The sequence below is a fragment of the Astyanax mexicanus genome, chromosome 22 (assembly GCF_023375975.1).
Source record: "Astyanax mexicanus isolate ESR-SI-001 chromosome 22, AstMex3_surface, whole genome shotgun sequence".
Lineage (NCBI taxonomy): Eukaryota > Metazoa > Chordata > Actinopteri > Characiformes > Acestrorhamphidae > Astyanax > Astyanax mexicanus.
In genome coordinates, this window is record NC_064429.1 from 12,163,900 (window position 1) to 12,183,863 (window position 19,964).

General features: G+C 35.9%; 1 protein-coding gene across 2 annotated transcripts in view; it reads right to left on the bottom strand.

Moving 5' to 3' along the window:
- Nucleotides 1–16,425, bottom strand: part of LOC125786879 (uncharacterized) — a 70,132-nt gene extending 53,707 nt beyond the window's left edge. The window contains exons 1-2 of one of the 2 annotated variants that reach the window (XM_049470504.1): nucleotides 16,296–16,406; nucleotides 13,172–14,324 (exon numbers count right to left, since the gene is read on the bottom strand). In XM_049470504.1, the coding sequence (XP_049326461.1) occupies nucleotides 13,422–14,303 (882 nt within the window). In that variant the 5' untranslated portion in view covers nucleotides 14,304–14,324; nucleotides 16,296–16,406 and the 3' untranslated portion in view covers nucleotides 13,172–13,421. Of the gene's footprint in view, nucleotides 1–13,171; nucleotides 14,325–16,295 lie in introns of those variants that run through there. The other variant, XM_049470505.1, reaches the window with a different exon arrangement.
- Nucleotides 16,426–19,964: the final 3,539 nt, after the last annotated feature.

A 19,964-nucleotide genomic window follows, 5' to 3' on the forward strand; every position in this document is an offset into this window, starting at 1 on the left:
ATTAGCTATAAGGTATTTAGTTTATATTCGTCTCAATCGCCTGTTAACATCGTGCAGACAAACGCATTTCATACAGCTTTCAGTGAATTTTAATATACTATTAATTTAGGCATTTATACATGTTAATTAATTAATTAATTAACATACAGGATAACAAAACACTTTCCGTCTCCATTAACCTTCACTGTTTTTCAGATGTCATGTCTGTTGCTGAAAGCGTTCCCAAGTCTCCCACATCCAGCTCTATCAGCGACTCCCACGCTTCTAACTACAATACCCAGAACGCACCACACCATGACACCACACTCACACCCGATCACATGACACATCACCTGACACCTTCAGGAAGTCCCGAATACTGATTATTCCCTCAGTATATAAGGACCACGTTCACGCTCACACCTCGCCGAGTATCTGTTTGGTTTATCCTGCAATAAAAAGCGTTTCTCTTGCCCTTGTCTAATTCCGTGTATGATCCTGTTTTTGTTTTCTACCGACTTCGATTTCTGCCTTTTCCCTTGTATTGGATTTCTGTGCATGACCTGGACTGTGTTTGCTACCTTGTATTGACGTCATTTGCCACATGAACGTCATTTTCCGTGAATTAATTGGTCACTCAGTAGTCATTTTTATAGATTACATTCTGATTTACTCCCCTGATCTTCCTACGCATATTCACCAGGTCCGCCAGCTTCTCCTGTGTTTGTGAGGAAATAATCTCTTTGCCAAAGCCGAGAAAAGTGAGTTCCACGTACAGAGAGTCACGTTTCTCGGATACGTCATTAGCTCCAACGGCGTCCTTATGGACGATGATAAAGTTGCAGCCGTTACTAGCTGTGTTTATTGACTGTACACCGTAAAAATGAGGAAAGAAAAAAACAATATAAAAAATGTATTTATTGAAATTAGGCACAGTTCTTTAAATGGCTCATATGAGACCTGCTTTGAATCTGTAATACTGTATTAAATTATGATTGCTTTTCACGCCGCCTGACTCTCCTTCCACTCTTCCGGACTCTATTTCCCAGAATCCTATGGTTTATGACGTCACCGTCAGTCGCTCTCCTTCGCCCAATCACGTTACGCTCCGACGCTCAGACTCACCTGTGTTCTGAGGAAGTTCCGGATTATGCTCATTATGTTTCCTGTATTTAAGGCTGCATTATGTAAACAATCTTTGCAAGGTATTGTCCACTTTGGTTGCATACTAAGCATTATTTCCATGTGTTCTTCTAGTGCCTTTTCGTTACGACCCTATTTTCCGATAAACTTATCATTTTAAGTGCTTTCTTAATTTTTTTCAGAGCTTCCACACACACATGGGCACCATTTTAAAATAAGACTACCTTTATAAAGGGTTTATAAATGGTTTAAAAGTTTAATAATTGTTACTAATTAGGTTGTAAATGCCTTAAAAATCATTAATAATCAGTTATAAATCATACGTAGCAGGGCAGCAATATAGATGGCTGTGGATTCACTATTTGGCAAACAACAGGTCAATGTTGCCCTTTCTAATTACGTGTTATAACTGATTATTAATGATTTTAAGGCATTTACAACCTAATTAGTAACTTTTAATAAACTAATTGTAAACCAGGAGTACCAAGGCAAGCATGGTGGTGGTAGCATCATGGTGTGGGGGTGAGTGCTGCCAGCACTAAAAAAGCTAAATTTCAGCATATACTGTGGAATACATTCTGAAGCAGAGCATGATCCCCTTCCTGTGCAGCTCTAGTGAACTCTATATCCAAGAGAGTGGTGGAAATAAGAGGCCGTGTTAGATATTAATGGTGATCACACAAAATATTGACATTTTGGGCACAATTTGGCCATTTTCTCTCATTAACATTAATCTCTGTGTGTTGAGTTATTTTGAGGGAGCAGTAAATTTACACGTTTATACAGTAGCTGTACACTGACTCCACTGTATCAATGTGTGGTATCTTCAGTGTGAAAAGATAAAACATATATAATAAATACATATTTATAGAAATGTGAGGGGTGTACTGACTCTTGTAAATGACAGTAACAATACAGGGTGGTGCCTTTTTGTTGTTTGTTGTTTGTTTTGGTCCAGATGCTGTAGCTCTGCAGAAACGGTTTGCCCTGAAGCTCAAAGCTTAAAGCACTTACAGTAATACTACTTCATATCCCTGAAGGGACAACTGAACTCTGAGTCAGGGTTAATTATAGCCTACACTAAATAAACTGAGAAGTAAATAGGTGCTGACAGGTCTGAGTTTGTGAGTGTTGGATAGATTACAACTGAGAAGCTGAAAGACCTTCACTCTCTGGAGCGTGTGTGAGCTGTAGATTCACTGTGTTATACAGTAATAGATAGTAATATCTAATAAACATTGATAACTTCCAATATACACCCATTAATTAGAAAAATAGATCCAAACAGACTGTGACAGAACAAACTAATTATTTTTCAGTCCTGTTCTGTCCCTACTCTATTTTCTCAGTGCATACACATTTACTCAACTATTTTTTCAGTTAATACTAATTCCTAGTGATGTCAAAATCAAAATGCGGATTCAAACTGAATCGATTCATATGAATCACGGTTTTCTGAAACAATGTTTCGAAGTCCGTATCAAAAGAGGAAAGCCACGCGACTGTTCCTAAAACGAGTTTCGTTACGTCACGCAGTTTCGATTCGTTTCAAATCTTTTTGCGCATTTTAGTCCACGCTTAAGTTCAAGCAGCTGGTCTGAGATCAGAATGCTTGGTCTCTTACCTGCCCAGAGGAAAAGAAGACCCTATGGATTACTGGCTCAGACACTTTGCCGTCTTTCCTCATCTGTTTCAATTAACAAAAAAAAAATCTCTCGATTTCAGCAACCCAGCAGTCCAAGCACTGAGGAACAGATCCTGTTTATTCATAAAAACAATTGATTACTTGTAATGTTTAATAAATAAAGTATTACACAAGCCTTTCCCTACCCTGCAATGTAAAATGAATAATGTCAGCTATATAAATCCACATACTAACAGTGTATCATAATGAAAATTACTTAATCTTAATGTCATTATTAAAACAACCCTGCTCTCTGCAAAATGATATGTTTTCATGACTCAAATTTATTTAGGGTCGCAATATGCTATGGGGGAATATTTCTTTAATTTTTCATAAAAAAACACATTACTTCTGTTTCTGTTGAGAAAAAGTTGTGGCTTTAGGCCCTGGTTGCCCACTAGATTTCACTGTGGCGTGTGATGATTCGAACGTCTCACAAGATCGGATCATTTTCCGAATCAATTGGTTCATTTGATCCAATCTCCCAAAAGCCCCACTTTTGCCACCACTACTACCCCTTTTAAACATTTCAAAATAATTTCGCTAGCTTGGATCATATCTGACATTTTACAGTTTAAGTATGCTACTGGGACATATATTTCTGTTTAAATAGCTGCCGGTACAATTTTCACATTCAAACACTCACCTGTGCTCCACTCTCTTCCTGGTCTGGCCGAGGGCCCACCCTCAGTCCTAGCTGCCCTTACATACTGCCTGAGCAAAATTGAGGCATGCTCACTGGGCCCCATTTTGGGCCATACCATTTTGAGGGCATTCTTTGGAGTTTAAAAGATTAATTATTCTTTCCTTTTCTTATTTTCATGTTTATTTTATTGGATTGTGGCCTATGGTGTATGAAATGATTATTTTGAGAAAAAAAATCCATTGCATATTTATTTGATTTATTGTTTGTTTTGTTTATAATTGTAAATTGGATTTTATTAATGTGTGTTTTTAACTCTTTTTTTAAACCATGAGAAACAGGGTTAAATAATCTCATTATGCTGTAGATACTGCAGGTGAGCATTCATTCACTGGAGTCAGATTTAAAGGCATTTCCTGGATTTTTGATCTTTTTAAAGAAGTAAAAAAAAGTATTTCTGTTTTGTAAGGAGCTTAAATGTTAATAAGAGAGTTAAAAGGTTATTAAAACATCCAGAGTGTAAATATGTGATATATAAGTTGAGACAGCATCTCGGTGGACAACAAAAATGGCACTGATTGGTCAATGGGTGGCACTATATAAAAGGAAATTCATTTTGCACATTTTTCTTAATTACTCCAGAACCATAAGACTTACATTCAAAATTCTGTATTGGTAAAGAGAAAGAAAAAAACCCAACTCAGTTTAACCTGGAATCATCACTGCAGTTCCTCACAGCCATGTTCGGATATTTAGCGTGAGAACAGGAAGCTCTGCAGGTAAACTCAGGTGTTTGATAAGGACGCTGCAGTATTCAGGGAGTTTTTAGGGAAGTCCTGTTATCTTATTCTCTGTTTATTGAAGTTAATTCAGTTTATTTCAGCCTCTGGTTCAGGAGATAAACCAGCTGAGGGAAACATGTGGCCTCAAAATTACAGTATCAGCTCTGATATTCAAATCCTCCTAAACCCTGAGCTAATTCAGATATATTCACTAAACCATATTCTCTTTACTGTAATATATACACACACAGATACGCCACAACATTATGACCAGTAATCCTAATATACACATCTGATTAGGGACATGTGAGGAACATGAGGAGAAAATGAATGATAATCTGAACTGATCTCAACTTCCATATTTATCACAGACAAAATTATACCATCCCAATATTAATTATTTACTCATTATGTATTCCACCCAGCACGTGGTGTCTCAGGTTTACTGGGTTTGGGCCCCAAAAAATAAAAAGCTGTAACTGAGCAACACATCAGCTTCCAATTACAATATACTTTACATACATATACATACATATACTCAATTATATACATTACTTTACATACATATACATACATATACTCAATTATATACTTTACTTTAATAATTATTGAACTATAATATTATTACAGAACTATTATAGAACTATTACTAAACTATTAATGAACTATTATAGACCTATTACTAAACTATTACTGAACTATTACAGATCTATAATAGAACTATTATAAAACTATTTTAGAACTTTTCCTGAACTATTACAGAAATATTATAGAACTATTACTGAACTATTACTGATCTATTCGATATCTCTTACAGAGCTGTTATATATGTTTTAAAGATCTACTATAAAACTATTACTGATCTATTCGATATCTCTTACAGAGCTGTTATATATGTTTTAAAGATCTACTATAAAACTATTACTGATCTATTCTATATCTCTTACAGAGCTATTATATATGTTTTAAAGATCTACTATAAAACTATTACTGAACTATTGCTAAACTATTATAAAACTATTAGAGTAGTGTGTTTGTAGTTCTGGCCGCTGTGTGCTCTCAGTATCAGGTTTATTGCTATGTTGATAAAAGCTGAGTTATTAATTATGATATAAGCCACTGAGAAACAGGTCTAAGTGTTTTTCACCGAGGTGCAAATTTCCTCGTTTACACTGCTGACCACAACCGCTAACACACAGCATGCAGTAGACCTATCACTCCAGCCCTTATTTACATATATTAATGAGCTCACTATTACTGAGCGTGTTAATATAATGTTAATGTTAGTAAAATAACTGTAAAGCAGTTAACGGGATCAGTGTCTCTCTTACATAACAGAACCGGCTACAGTTTATTAAATTAGCATTTTAAAATTGACCGTCTTCAATAAATATCTAAATGAAATTTGTTTAAATTAGCTGATTAAAGATTTGCTGTTAGCTTTTCAAGTCTTTAAACCGTACCTGTTCCTTAAATGTACCTGTTTAAAGATTTACCTAGAGCTATCTAAACCCACAGACATATCCTGTTAGCAAAACGTTAATTATTTGAAGTTAATAAAAGTTTATTAGTTGAAGTTAATAAAAGTTAATTAGTTGTAGTTAATTAGTTAAAGTTTATAAGTTGAAGTTAATTAGTTGAAGTAAGTTAAAGATAATTAGCTGAAGTTAGTTAAAGTTAATTAGTTGAAGTTAATTAAAGTTAATTAGTTGAAGTTAATTAGTTAAAGTTAATTAGTTGAAGTTATCAGTTTAACGATCATGTTTGAAGTTTAATAGCCTGTTTGATAGATTTAGCTGATTAAAGAGAGTCTGTCAGATTTTGAGCTCCCTCTTATAGTAATAAGTGTCTCTAATTACTGTGCTGTTGCACAATAACAATTCATGTAATAACAGTGTAACTACAGGTTAAGTACATGATGTAACAGATTTATTACAGTTGTGCAGGTTATGTAATCACATGTGTCAACGTGTATAAATGTATATTTTTCCAATAGGTTTTGTGTGGTATGTAACTGTGATCTTGTTTTATTATGGGATGGTGGATAGCATATTCTAATATGTCTAACTGAACTTTATAAACACATGTAATTACATAACCTGTACAACTGTAATTAATCTAAATAACAGTGTGCTCTTCCTTCGCCTGTAGTTACACTGTTATTACATTATTGTTAATGTGTAATTACACAGTTATTACAGACACGTATTATAAAGTGGGCCAGTTTTGATGTTGTATTTAGACAAAATAAAATAAAGATATGTATAACTGCAGAACTGAATCAGTGGATTATAAAAGCTCTTACATAAGCACACATTGGATGTTAATGGTATGGGAATGTGTGGAGAGAGATCAGGTGATAACTACAGGTGAGCAGGTGTTTATACTGTAAGCTCCGCCTCTCCTGAGCTGGACAGTGAGAGTCCAGTTCTATAAAAGGTCCACTGGACGCTGTAGAAGCACCAGCTCAACCTTGCTGACCTACAGACTCTAAACATCAACAGACAGACTCTACTGACCCTCGTGAGTACTGCTCCCTCTCTACTCTCAATTAACTCATTTACACACCTGTATTAATTAATTCACTTATTTAATCAGACAGTGTGTGCTGTTCAACACCTGTCATCTTCATTTGCATATACTGATCAATAACTGATGAAGGGCTGGAATGCCAATATTTTACTAAGCGGTTGCTGGAGGGTTACTAAGGTATTATTATGGTGTCCATGGTGGTTGCTAAGGTGTTGCTATGTGGTTGCTATGTAATTCGTGGTGGTGGGGGTGCCCAAACTTTTGAACGATAGCTGATTTATCCAGCAGCTCCTCCATACACACATTACTATCTTCATATCTCATAAATTGTGATGTACACAGGCGTTCGAAAATTGTTCAAAAAAGAAGTGCACATTTACAAAGTTTTTACCAAAACTGTAAAGATCAGATTAAACTGCTGGTTCTTTCAGTAGAAATGTTTATTTATTCATGACGTTTATAAACATGACGTGGTTCTGATCCAGAAGTCTGTAAATGTGGGTTTGTTTTCAGTCTAAATCAGGAATTTCTGATCTGTATCAGTTCAGATCAGATAAAGAGAGAATATTTTATACATCATTCACTTTTCACTTCTAACCAACTTCACCCTGCAACTGTTTCACTTCTCCCTCATCTTCAATTTTATCTTCTGCATTTTTACCTGTATTTTATTATTTTTCTGTTTAGTAACGTGTTGTATTACTTACTTTTATTCTTATGTTCGTGTTTACCGTTATTATTTTTATTGTCACGTCTGGTGATGTAGGCACTTCCCGTCCTTCCACACTTAACAACTACAATACCCAGAATGCACCACCCGCTGACATCACACACACTATCGATCACGTGACACCTCACCTGCCCCGATCAGGAAGTCCTGAATACTAATAATTTCCCTGCAGTATATAAGGACAGCTCAGTCACACACCTGTATCGCATATTGCCTGGTTTTGCCGACTTTACAAAGCGCCATTCTCAGTGATTGTTTTCTTGTGTATGACCTTGCTTTTTGTTTTCCGACTACGATTTTTGCCTTTGCCTTTTCTGTGGATTATTCGTGTATTACCTGGACTGTTAATGTTTCTGATTTTGGTTCACCTCTGATTCGAGTATGACCTTTGGACTGCCTCATCACTCTGTTATGGTCTTTGCCTCCAGGTCTGTTTGCTGGTGTTCTATACTCATTGCTGTTATCTATTTTTGCACCGTGTGGGTTTTTAATAAAATCTCTAACTGGTTCCGCGAGTGTCTGTATTCTGTACCCCACCATGACAGTTATAAATATATATTTGTTTATTTATATTACTTGTTATGTGTTATTAATCTATAAATTTTAAATCTTTAAAATTGACTGCTTTCAATTGTACCTTTTTCCACTAAGCATGGATTCATGTTGCTTTCTTTTGATTGCTTTTGGTTTTATTTGATTTTGATTATTTCCTTTATTTACTGAACTCTGCTAAAGCATGAGTAGATTGATAAATCACTGTCATGATCAGTTAATTATTGTTCTTTAAATCACTGTGCTGATTTGTGTTTGGAGTAATGAATCAGGAAAACCTGACCTCTGAAGATCTGGTGAGGTTCAATCATGGACGAAAAATTTTGATTTCAGAGGTTCCTCAAGCCGTTTGTGTAATATTGAAATATTACAGCTAAACTACAACCTAGAAGCTTTCATTTTCATTTACATTTACATAACATTATAACATTGCATTACCTTACATAACATTACATAACCTGATTTTTGAGCATAAAAGCAGAGATTGAATTATTTTGACAAGAGAATGGGAGAAATTAAATAAAATATCCATGATTCTAAGTGCTGATCATACATTTTACTTTAAATCAGTGTAACAGAGAACCAGAAAGAAAATCATATTTTCGTTAGAAAAAAATATGAACAATTAAACATGCTGAAATTTTGAGGTGTGAGTGAATGTGTCTATCTGTCTGTCTGCCCTGCGATGGATTGGCGGTCTCTCCACACACACACACACAAACACACACACACACACAAAGACGCACACACAGACGCACACAAACACACACACACACAAAGACGCACACACAGACGCACACACACATATTAAAATGGTAAATTAAACCTCTGATATTAAATCTATCTTGCTGACATGACCCAGGCAGAAAATACGGACAACATTTTAAGAACTTTTAGCCGCGGGAGAACACCGATTCTGGACAACGCAGAACAGTTTGAAGCCCACGCGCTGTCTAGAACCAGATGGAGTGACAGCCGTAGCGGCCAATGATACGTTAGCAAGAAACGGCAGAGCCAGTGGATGAGTTTGTGGGCGGTCTAAAGGGAAACTGGATCCGCTTGAGCGGTCGTTTTCTGCTGGGTCCTAGCACTTGATCCGTCTCTATTTAAGACAGCGTTATGGTTCTTAACCATAAAAACTGCAGGGAACCAAAACTGGCCTCTGAAAAAGTGCAGGGGACATGTCCCCCCCACCCCAATATTACGTCCATGGGTTCAATACACACCTGATTGAGGGGGTGGTGGACTATTACCCCGTCATACCCAAGCCCACGCTGCAGTTCGCCATCGTCCAGGCAAACCTCAGCGAGATGGTGAAGGCCTATGGAGCGAAGGACACGGCGGAGATATGCGAGATCGCCCTGAGAATCATGAACCACAGAGATCTCGCTCAGAGTCTGGCTGGAATCAAAGGTAGTGATGCTCTTTCTCTTTATATGATCCTCATGCTCATCGCTATCTTACACCCAGCAAACAGTCTATTTTCCCTCCTATCTTCCTCCTGTCTGGTTTAAACAGCAGCAGAGCTTCTGAATATATCTACACTGATGGGCGTGGTGTTCTGGAAATGAGGTGTGTTCAGGTACATTTCTGGAGTTATGCTTGTTTATCTTGGTAACAGAAAACACAGGAGCTCCACTGACTGAATATAACCTAGACAGACGCCAAAAGTCAGACGTTCATCGCTATCTCGGTAACACAGGCGCGCCGAGCAGAACGTACACCCCCACTTATTAAACACACACGAACACACAGCAGCACAAACCCAACTTTTACATCAACAATAAACAGAATAGTAAATAAAATAACATTGCTGTTCCCGTAAATGAGCTGCTGGAGCTCCTTCACAGCGTCAACCAGCAGCTCAGTTTCCTCTGCTGAGAAGAGTTGGACACGTCCAGGTAGCTGCACCGTTACAATAGCAATCCACCAAAGTCAGAGCTCACCTGGTTCTACTCATAAAGGGAATGATGAGCAAGAGACACTCTGATCGGTTTATTTCATGTTATGCCTAAACCATAACATGAAAGAGAATTAGTACATGCCTTTTGGCATTGCGTTTTGAGCTGTGCAAGGTGTACTTTTCCTGTTGTTACGATAGCATAGACACACTGATGCCCTAAATCAAGCTGCATGGTGTACGGTCGGTTCACAGCTCGCCTATTGTGACGACCCCCCCACCGGCTCTGAGGATGGTTTGTCCTGGAGGTTGGATCAAGGGAGGTTAGCCTGGTGTGAGTCTTATTTGGTGGTAACTGATAGCAATTAGTGAGAGTACTTAAGCTCTCTGGAGTTGAGCTCTCACTCTCTCTTGTTTTTCTCGTTCACCAACATGCCTCACAGTTGTGTGTTTTGTCTGTCTTCAAGGAGTCCTCGATTCCCATGTTTAAACAGCTGACCAGTTCTTCTTTTTAATACTTCTCACCTAGACATTTTGACCTTTTTCTATTTTTGATAATAAATAAAAATAAAGTTTTATATTTGCTACTAGTTTGTTGTCCTCCCTTTCTTTATGTTGCGATTCTGGAACGAGCTGGGTCATAACACTATAGTGTAGATCAATAAAATAGGGCCCTAATTCTTAAAACATATCCAAATTAAGTTTTACAATTCCATTCATTGTAGCTTCTAACCATACGCAGGAACCTGAATTCTCTAAAGCCATGAATACTGACACTATATATATTCAGAACTTTATATATAAATATATCAGAAGAGCACAGCAGTAGACGTAACCCCCGTTTCCCCAGAAAGACTCGTGTTCTTTATCTCAGACAGTAAGTGTAAATAATAAGTGTAATTCCTGCTGAAGGCTGATCAGATCTCAGTACGTCTGACAGTCAGGATCAGTTTAAACTCGTCGTGTTTTCTGGTTTATTAATCAGTAGAATCCAGAATCCTGTATATGTGGGTTTATTTTCAGTATCGGTGTGACTGCAGTATCCACTCTAATCATCCAACAGATGAATGAATCAATGAATCAATGAAGTGCAACTTATATAGCGCCTTTCTAGAAACCCAAGACGCTTTACACGTTTTACACACAACCATTTACACTCAGCACTCATCCACACAACGGTGAGAAGCAGCAGCCAATAGCGCACAGCATACTCTCAACCTGAAACAACCATCCACCTGGAGGACTGCATCCAGCACTACAGCATTTACCCAGGACAGAGCACAACACACAAACTTACATACATACCACACACTTTAGACCCACACCAGATCAATTTAGAGTATTCAATTTACCAGATCAATTTACAGAATTCAATTTACCAGATCAATTTACAGAATTCAATTTACCAGATCAATTTACAGAATTCAATTTACCAGATCAATTTACAGAATTCAATTTACCAGATCAATTTACAGAATTCAATTTACCAGATCAATTTACAGAATTCAATTTACCAGATCAATTTACAGAATTCAATTTACAGAATTCAATTTACCAGATCAATTTACAGAATTCAATTTACCAGATCAATTTACAGAATTCAATTTACCAGATCAATTTAGAGTATCCAATTTATCTGATCTCCATGTGTTTTTGGACTGTGGGAGTAAACCGGAGACGCCGGAGGAAACCCACGCAGACACAGGAAGAACATGGAAACCCCACCCAGAGAGGGACTTGAACCCAAGACCCCAGTGCTGGGAGGTTAACGTGCTAACCACTAAACCAGATCCCACTGTTTAATCAATTCATCTGAAACAGATCAGCTACAGGCACATAATGAGGTCAGTTTCTGAATTAGTTTCTCTGATTTTGCTATTTATAGGTTTATGTTTGAGTAAAATGAACATTGTTGTTTTATTCTATAAACTACAGACAACATTTCTCCCAAATTCCACATAAAAATATTCTCATTTAGAGCTTTTATTTACAGAAAATTAGAAATGACTGAAATAACAAAAAAGATGCAGAGCTTTCAGACCTCAAATAATGCAAAGAAAACAAGTTCATATTCATAAAGTTTTAAGAGTTCAGAAATAATCAATATTTGGTGGAATAATCCTGGTTAGTTTTTAATCACAGTTTTGTTTTCATGCATCTTGGCATCATGTTCTCCTCCATCAGTCTTACACACTGCTTTTGGATAACTTTATGCTGCTTTACTCCTGGTGCAGAAATTCAAGCAGTTCAGTTTGGTTTGATGGTTTGTGATCATCCATGATGTTTAATTAACATTTCCTTTTTACCTTAATTCTTAATTGTTTCTTTTTTTACCTTTTGCCTTTTATTCCTTTGTTTTATTATATTTCTATTTTGCCTTTCTCCGTGTTTGTTTTAGTATCATCTTTATTATTTATATTCTCATTATTATTATTATTATTAATTTTGTTGTCATTGTTACATTCATTACTAATTTAAATACTTAGGTTTCTTTGGATTTTATTTGATTTGATCTTAATAGCTTTTGCTTTCTTTCTGATAAAAGATCCACGTGTTTATAAATCCTCCTGTTATTCTACGGGTGAAATTGACCCGTTTTAAAGTTTGAAGATCTAGGAAAAAAAGTTAAAGTTAGTTTTTCATTATAAAATTCCTTCTGCTTACCTTAATTAGTGTAATCAACATAAAATATGAAAATGGTTCATCTCACATATTTGCAACTAAAAACTAAAACAAAATTGCAGAGCCATGTTTTAATGTTATGTAAAACTATTGTTTTATATGTTGGTCTAAGTAATAAAATAGTGAAACATTATAAAAATTGTATTTCATTTTTTTCAAATGAAAAACAAGTGAATTCTCCTAATTGAATCATTTCCTGTTAGAGGTAAGGAACACTTTGCACTAAATATTTATAGAATAATAAGTAAGTAATGAAATATTCACACTGCTTCTGTTTTGGAGGATTAATCAAATCCTTTAAAACATGCTGCTGTTCAATTGGGCTTAAATAATGTATTTATCATTACTGAAGTACAGGAGTGGTACTAGCATTTTAAGAGATAGAATATGAACACTGCTGTCGACAAATCAGGTTAAAACTATCAGTAGATCAGGAGTGTTAGCATGTTTAAAAACTGTAACGCTGTGAAATAATTTTATTTAAAGTATCTCAGTGTAAAATCTCAGTTACTAATGTGATAACAAGACTCAGGAGACGACAACAGTCTTTTATGATGCTTTAATCAGAGACAGATCAGAAATGCAGAGAAGAAGCTGATCAGAACTTCCTGTTACACACATTATTCATTTAAACTGATACAGACATCGTTAAACTTTGTTAAACATGATTGTTTTTCGCTATTAATCAGTATCTAGTACAGGGTTCTCTAAGCGTAAGCGTGTTCTCAGTGCAGACAGATATGTGATTATGTTGATTATACTGACACTGAGACTGATATGAGACTGAGAGTATATCACTCTACATAATAAGCAATATACAGAGGTGTAAAACCACAACCACTCAGATTTTTCTCCACAACGTTGCAGCCATGCTCTTTGTAGACTCTCCGAGCTTCTTCTCCCACCAGCACAGTGAAGTACTGGATCTTGGAGGTTTCTCCAGGCTTGTACCACAGATACACACCATTTCCACATGGTGTGTGTCCCCCATGGAGATTGGTATCAACCTTTACGAAGTGTTTTTTTTTCAGGTGATCCTCATCATCTGCACAGAGAGAAACGCCGAGGGCAGTCATGCCACTGGCATCGGCATCTGTGGTACGTTGATACCAGAGGAACACTAAAGTAGATTTTGCTCCTCCATTGGTGTTTTGATCCACTCGGAAGAAGCCTGTATTGAAGTTATCTGTGTCTAAAGTGAAACTCTCAGAACCTCTGATGTCGGAGATGTAGGTTTGTTTGTTCCACTTCACCCAGAGATAAACTGGATGTCCATCAGCGCCGCGGTTCAGATTACAGCCCAGACGCTCCCATCCGGACTTGAACAGGATTGGCTCATCCGTTACACTGATGGTCACCCTCAGATCCACAATGGAGACGTCAGACTCAGTGGTGTCACTCATGTACCACAGGAATATCGGGTCACCTTTTGTTCTAGCATTTAGGTTTTTATTTATCTTTTTGAAGCCAGCAGCAGTAAGACCAGCATCCATCTCTGGTCTGAATGAGAACTGGATTCTGTTGATGGAGGAAAGGCTCTCCTTTTTATACCAGATGAACATAGGTTTCCCTTCGGTTCCACTGTTGAGGTCACCCTGAACTTTAGTGTAGTGCTCTTTTCTAAATTTCTCTTCATCCTGAGGACTGATAGAGATCTGAATGACTGCGTCAGACATGTTGTGGTTGTATTGGAATACCTGTTATAAAAAGCACCAAAAAAACATATGTTTGAGCTAAAACACTGTCACCGAGGAGACAATTATTAATTCTGAATTTACCACAGGTAGGTTTAAAAATATAGCATTCTGTATTCTAGTATCTGTCATGCGTAACAAAGCTGCTACGAATGTTTTTCAGAAATAAATTTTTAAAGTAATTGCTAGAAAAGCCTTCGCCACAATCAACAATCTTACAATTACTGTGAGTCATTCAACAGGGGATCATCGAATAACGTGTTTTTGAATGCAAGTAGTAGAGTTCAGTAACACTGACCAGTACAGTAATATATCAGTTTACTCATGCTTAGTGGAGTTCAGTAACACTGAGATTAATAACTGATATTAGAACAGTGATTTATCAGTCTACTCATGCTTTAGTAGAGTTTAGTAATGCTGAGATGAATAAATAACTGATATTAGAACAGTGATTTATCAGTCTACTCATGCTTTAGTAGAGTTCAGTAATGCTGAGATTAATAAATAACTGATATTAGAACAGTGATTTATCAGTCTACTCATGCTTTAGTAGAGTTTAGTAATGCTGAGATTAATAAATAACTGATATTAGAACAGTGATTTATCAGTCTACTCATGCTTTAGTAGAGTTCAGTAATGCTGAGATTAATAAATAACTGATATTAGAACAGTGATTTATCAGTCTACTCATGCTTTAGTAGAGTTCAGTAATGCTGAGATTAATAAATAACTGACCAGTACAGTAATATATCAGTTTACCCATGCTTAGTGGAGCTCAGTAACACTGAGATTAATTAATAACTGATCAGTACAGTCATTTTTTAGTCCACTCATGCTTTAGTAGAGTTCAGTAATGCTGAGTTGAATAAATAACGGGTCAGTACAGTGATTTTTTTGTCTATTCATGCTTTAGTAGAGTTTAGTAATGCTGAGTTGAATAAATAACGGGTCAGTACAGTGATTTATCAGTCTACTCATGCTTTAGTAGAGTTCAGTAATGCTGAGATTAATAAATAACTGATATTAGAACAGTGATTTATCAGTCTACTCATGCTTTAGTAGAGTTCAGTAACACTGAGATTAATAAATAACTGATAAGTACAGTGATTTATCAGTCTACTCATGCTTTAGTAGAGTTCAGTAACACTGAGATTAATAAATAACTGATCAGTACAGTGATTTATCACTATAATCATGCTTTAGTAGAGTTCAGTAACACTGAGATTAATAAATAACTGATCAATACAGTGATTTATCAGTCTACTCATACTTTAGTAGAGTTCAGTAACACTGATAATAATAAATAACTGATCAATGCAGTGATTTATCAGTCTACTCCTGCTTTAGTAGAGTTCAGTAACACTGATAATAATAAATAACTGATCAGTAACACTGATAATAATAAATAACTGATCAGTACAGTGATTTATCACTATAATCATGCTTTAGTAGAGTTCAGTAACACTGAGATTAATAAATAACTGATCAATACAGTGATTTATCAGTCTACTCATACTTTAGTAGAGTTCAGTAACACTGATAATAATAAATAACTGATCAATGCAGTGATTTATCAGTCTACTCCTGCTTTAGTAGAGTTCAGTAACACTGATAATAATAAATAACTGATCAGTACAGTGATTTATCACTATACTCATGCTTTAGTAGAGCTCAGTAATAAATTATCAATCAACTGTTAAATAAACTGTTGAAATAAATTTGGCATATATAAAGGAGCTGTTGTGTACTGACTTCATAATCTGTCATTATTAAAACAGTTTAGGTGGTTGTGTGTTTTTTTTTTGTCAGATATAATTTTAATTGATTCTCTTTAAATGTGCAATAAAATGTAATGTGGTCTTTATACAGTTCTAAATTGTTAATATTTGTTGTCCATCTTTCCTGTTCTTCTTCTATTTATTTAAAATTAGATTGTCAAACATTTGGTAAGAATTTTAGATAAAACATAATTACCAGTAAAAGATGAGAGATGTCTTCCTGGAGGAGACGTGGAGAATGGGTTCTTCTGCTGAGATGGAGAACTCGGGCAGATGATGAGGCTGATCTGATGGACCACCCTGTTTATATACAGAAGAAGATGAAGTGAGAGGAACGCCTGAGAGACTGAGGACCAATCAGCTGTCAGTACAGCATGTGAACAGATTTCATCAGATCAATCATTTTACTGGAAAAAGAAGATTCACTTTATCTGCACAAACCTGTTTTTTTTTTTCTTTTCACATAACACATTGTGTAACGGCCTCCTGCTGAAACTGACACTGATATAATGCACTGTTGTAACTCAGACCCCCTCCTACAAGATTCTTCAACTATAATACAAAGAGTTTTAATGTTATCCTTCTTTTTATTTCTTTTGTTTTATGGTCTATATAATAATTGTATCTTTTAGACCATTCTAAGCTAATATGGGTTTTGTATGACTTTACCTCCTGCACTCTTTACTGTGTTTTGGATTGAAATTAATAAATCAGTCTGCCTTGAGTTTTTACAGAGTAGAAAAAAACTGAATAAAAAAAGATCAAAACCTGTTTTCTCAGAAAATGTATTCAGTATTCTAGAAGCTTATTTCAAAGCAGATACAGCTGCAGGTCTTCCTAGGGCATACTCACACTGGGCACACTTTACAGTGAAATGCTTAAATCATCACAGTGAAATTTTATTTTGAACATAAGGGTGCTTGTACAATTTGATACTTGTTAATATTTCTTTGATAAAAACACAGCATTGTTGTGATACGTGGCTTTTCACCGTGCAGAAGCTCCTCCTAGAAAGCAGCATTTCTCCATGATTTTTATACATAAAAAAAATATTTTAGCCATGCAGGCCAGCACAGGATGGGCATTATACTTTCAGTATCTTCATTTATTACAAGTATTCTGTGTAGTGCTAGTATTATGAAATTATATCAGATTACAGTAGAAGATCAAGACATATCTCTCCTAGACACACACACACACACAGTGTTGTAGCAGTGTGTTTGGGAGACTTACTGAAGTATTTCCTGTCCACCTGTCCAGGTGTTCATTTCATAAAGGGTAATTCTAAGGTAGCTGAGCTTTTGCTTCAGAATCAATGGATTTGGCTTTTTTCACACATCAGACTGACAGAAAACTGTTCAACATATTTCAACATATTTCAACATATTTCAACATATTTCAACATATTTCAACATATTTCACCATACTTCACACATCGTAGGTGGCAGATAAACGGCATTTCTAGAACATGAGGGTGAAAGAACAGTTCCATGGAACTCGTGGGCGGAGAAAAAATAATTCCATCTTCATTAATCCTTCACAAGGGCTCACCTTCACCCAACGGCTACTTCATAATTTTCTCACAGATCTCCTCTTCTGATATAAAACACATATGTTCATATAATAATAATCTTACTGAACTATGTGTGGAATAATTAAAGTACGGTTTTACCTGCTTAATCGCAACTTCAGTGAAATGTTTAATTTTACTGTGTTTTCTCTACATTTCTTTCAGTAGTAGTGCTGACATTCTACAACTACAACTACTTTTATATAACTTGTGTTATATTGTGTTTAATTGACCGCTTTTTCCCATATACATTAAAAACTGCCATTAAGGAGGTTTTAACGTGACTATAATGATATAGAGTTTTATAAATGACACTTCTAGTAAATTGGAAGTTTAAACACATACAAGTTTGTTGAACTCTAAGTATATAAACTAGGGGTGTAACGAGACTCATTTCACGAGACACAATATTCAGTTCAAATTTTTGATTGAAATTATTTTATTTGTCACAAAATGCAAAACTGCAGGAGAATTGTAAAGCAGGGACACACATTGTGACATTTTACCATTTTACAAAAAAAATGAACTGATTTAGAACTTGATGCAGCAACAAAATGTTGGGACAGAGTAAAAGAATAACAGGAAAAGTGCCTGACCACCCTTGTGTTATGTTGTTTCTGTACGCTGCCTGGCCCTCACTACCCCTTTTAGCTTAGCTCCCTTTAATAAACCTTGTGAATCAGTACATCCTGTTTTTAATGTAGTGCTGCCTGAGGGCCTGAAGATCACCAGCATTCAGTACTGACCCCTCCTACCAAAAATCAGCAGCATTTGCTCCACATACACATTTCTACCACTCCTGCCCCCAGTTTTAACATGAATTGCAGTGGCGTGCAGTGAATATAGTGAGTCCCCCTTCTTCAAACCCCCCAAGCGCCCTCCCAACCCTTCCACCCCCCCTCTGTCAGTCATATAAGAGTCCTATAGCAACTGAAAAACACAAACTAATGCTTTGAATTAGTGGCTGTTTTTTATTTTAGTTAATTTATAAAATAAATGCTTACACTTATATAAAAGAACTATAATATAAATTTCCTGATTAAAAATTATGTAATTATTTACATGCACTTATTGTCACCCTTTCTCTGAAGGGTTAGAAGGGCCTTACTGCACACCACTGATGAATTGGATTAATTATATGTAGTGCTTGAAATATATATAAGTTTAAAGGCCAGGCAAGGCTGATAACAAAATGGCAGCGTACAGAAAGAACATAGCGAAAGGGTGGTCAGGCAGTGCAGGGTCAAAAACAGAAAATCAAATATAGAAGCACAGGCTAATGAGAGGTAAAAAAAAAAACAGGTCGTACACAAGGCAGGAAATATAATAGGCAAGGCTAAAGGGATAGCCGAGAAAACAAACAAAGATCGGTAACGAGAAAAGAAAAAGTAAATGTGTTGTAGAAAATTTAGATTCATAATTCGACAGGGGACAGAAAGAAATGAGGGGTATATATATATATATATATACATATACAGAAAACCAGGTGAAAACAATCAATAGCTTGGAGAGTGGGAACAGCATACTGTCATAGTGTGTGAGACTTTCGTTGTGTGTGTGCATGCTGGGAATTGGAGTCTGCTTTAAAAACCTTCTGCAGTTTTGTAATAATTTTTTTTATCAAAAATCAACAATTTGAACTGAATATTGTGTCTCGTGAAATGAGTCTCGTTACACCCCTACTTTATATACCTAGAGTTCAATAAACTTGGATGTGTATGAACTTCCAATTTACTTTGAAGTGTAATTTATAAAACTTTATATCATTTTAATCACAATAAAACCTTAATGGCAGTTTTTAATGTAGATGGGAAAAACCTGTCACAGAAGCCAATTAAACACAATATAACACAAAATAAAAGTGTAGTTGTAGAATGTCAGCACTACTACTGAAAGAAATGTAGAGAAAACACAGTAAAATTAAACATTTCACTGAAGTTGCGATTAAGCAGGTAAAACCGTACTTTAATTATTCCACACATAGTTCAGTAAGATTATTATTATATGAACATATGTGTTTTATATCAGAAGAGGAGATCTGTGAGAAAATTATGAAGTAGCCGTTGGGTGAAGGTGAGCCCTTGTGAAGGATTAATGAAGATAATGATGAATAATGATGAATAATGAAATTATTTTTTCTCCGCCCACGAGTTCCATGGAACTGTTCTTTCACCCTCATGTTCTAGAAATGCCGTTTATCTGCCACCTACGATGTGTGAAGTATGGTGAAATATGTTGAAATATGTTGAACGGTTTTCTGTCAGTCTGATGTGTGAAAAAAGCCAAATCCATTGA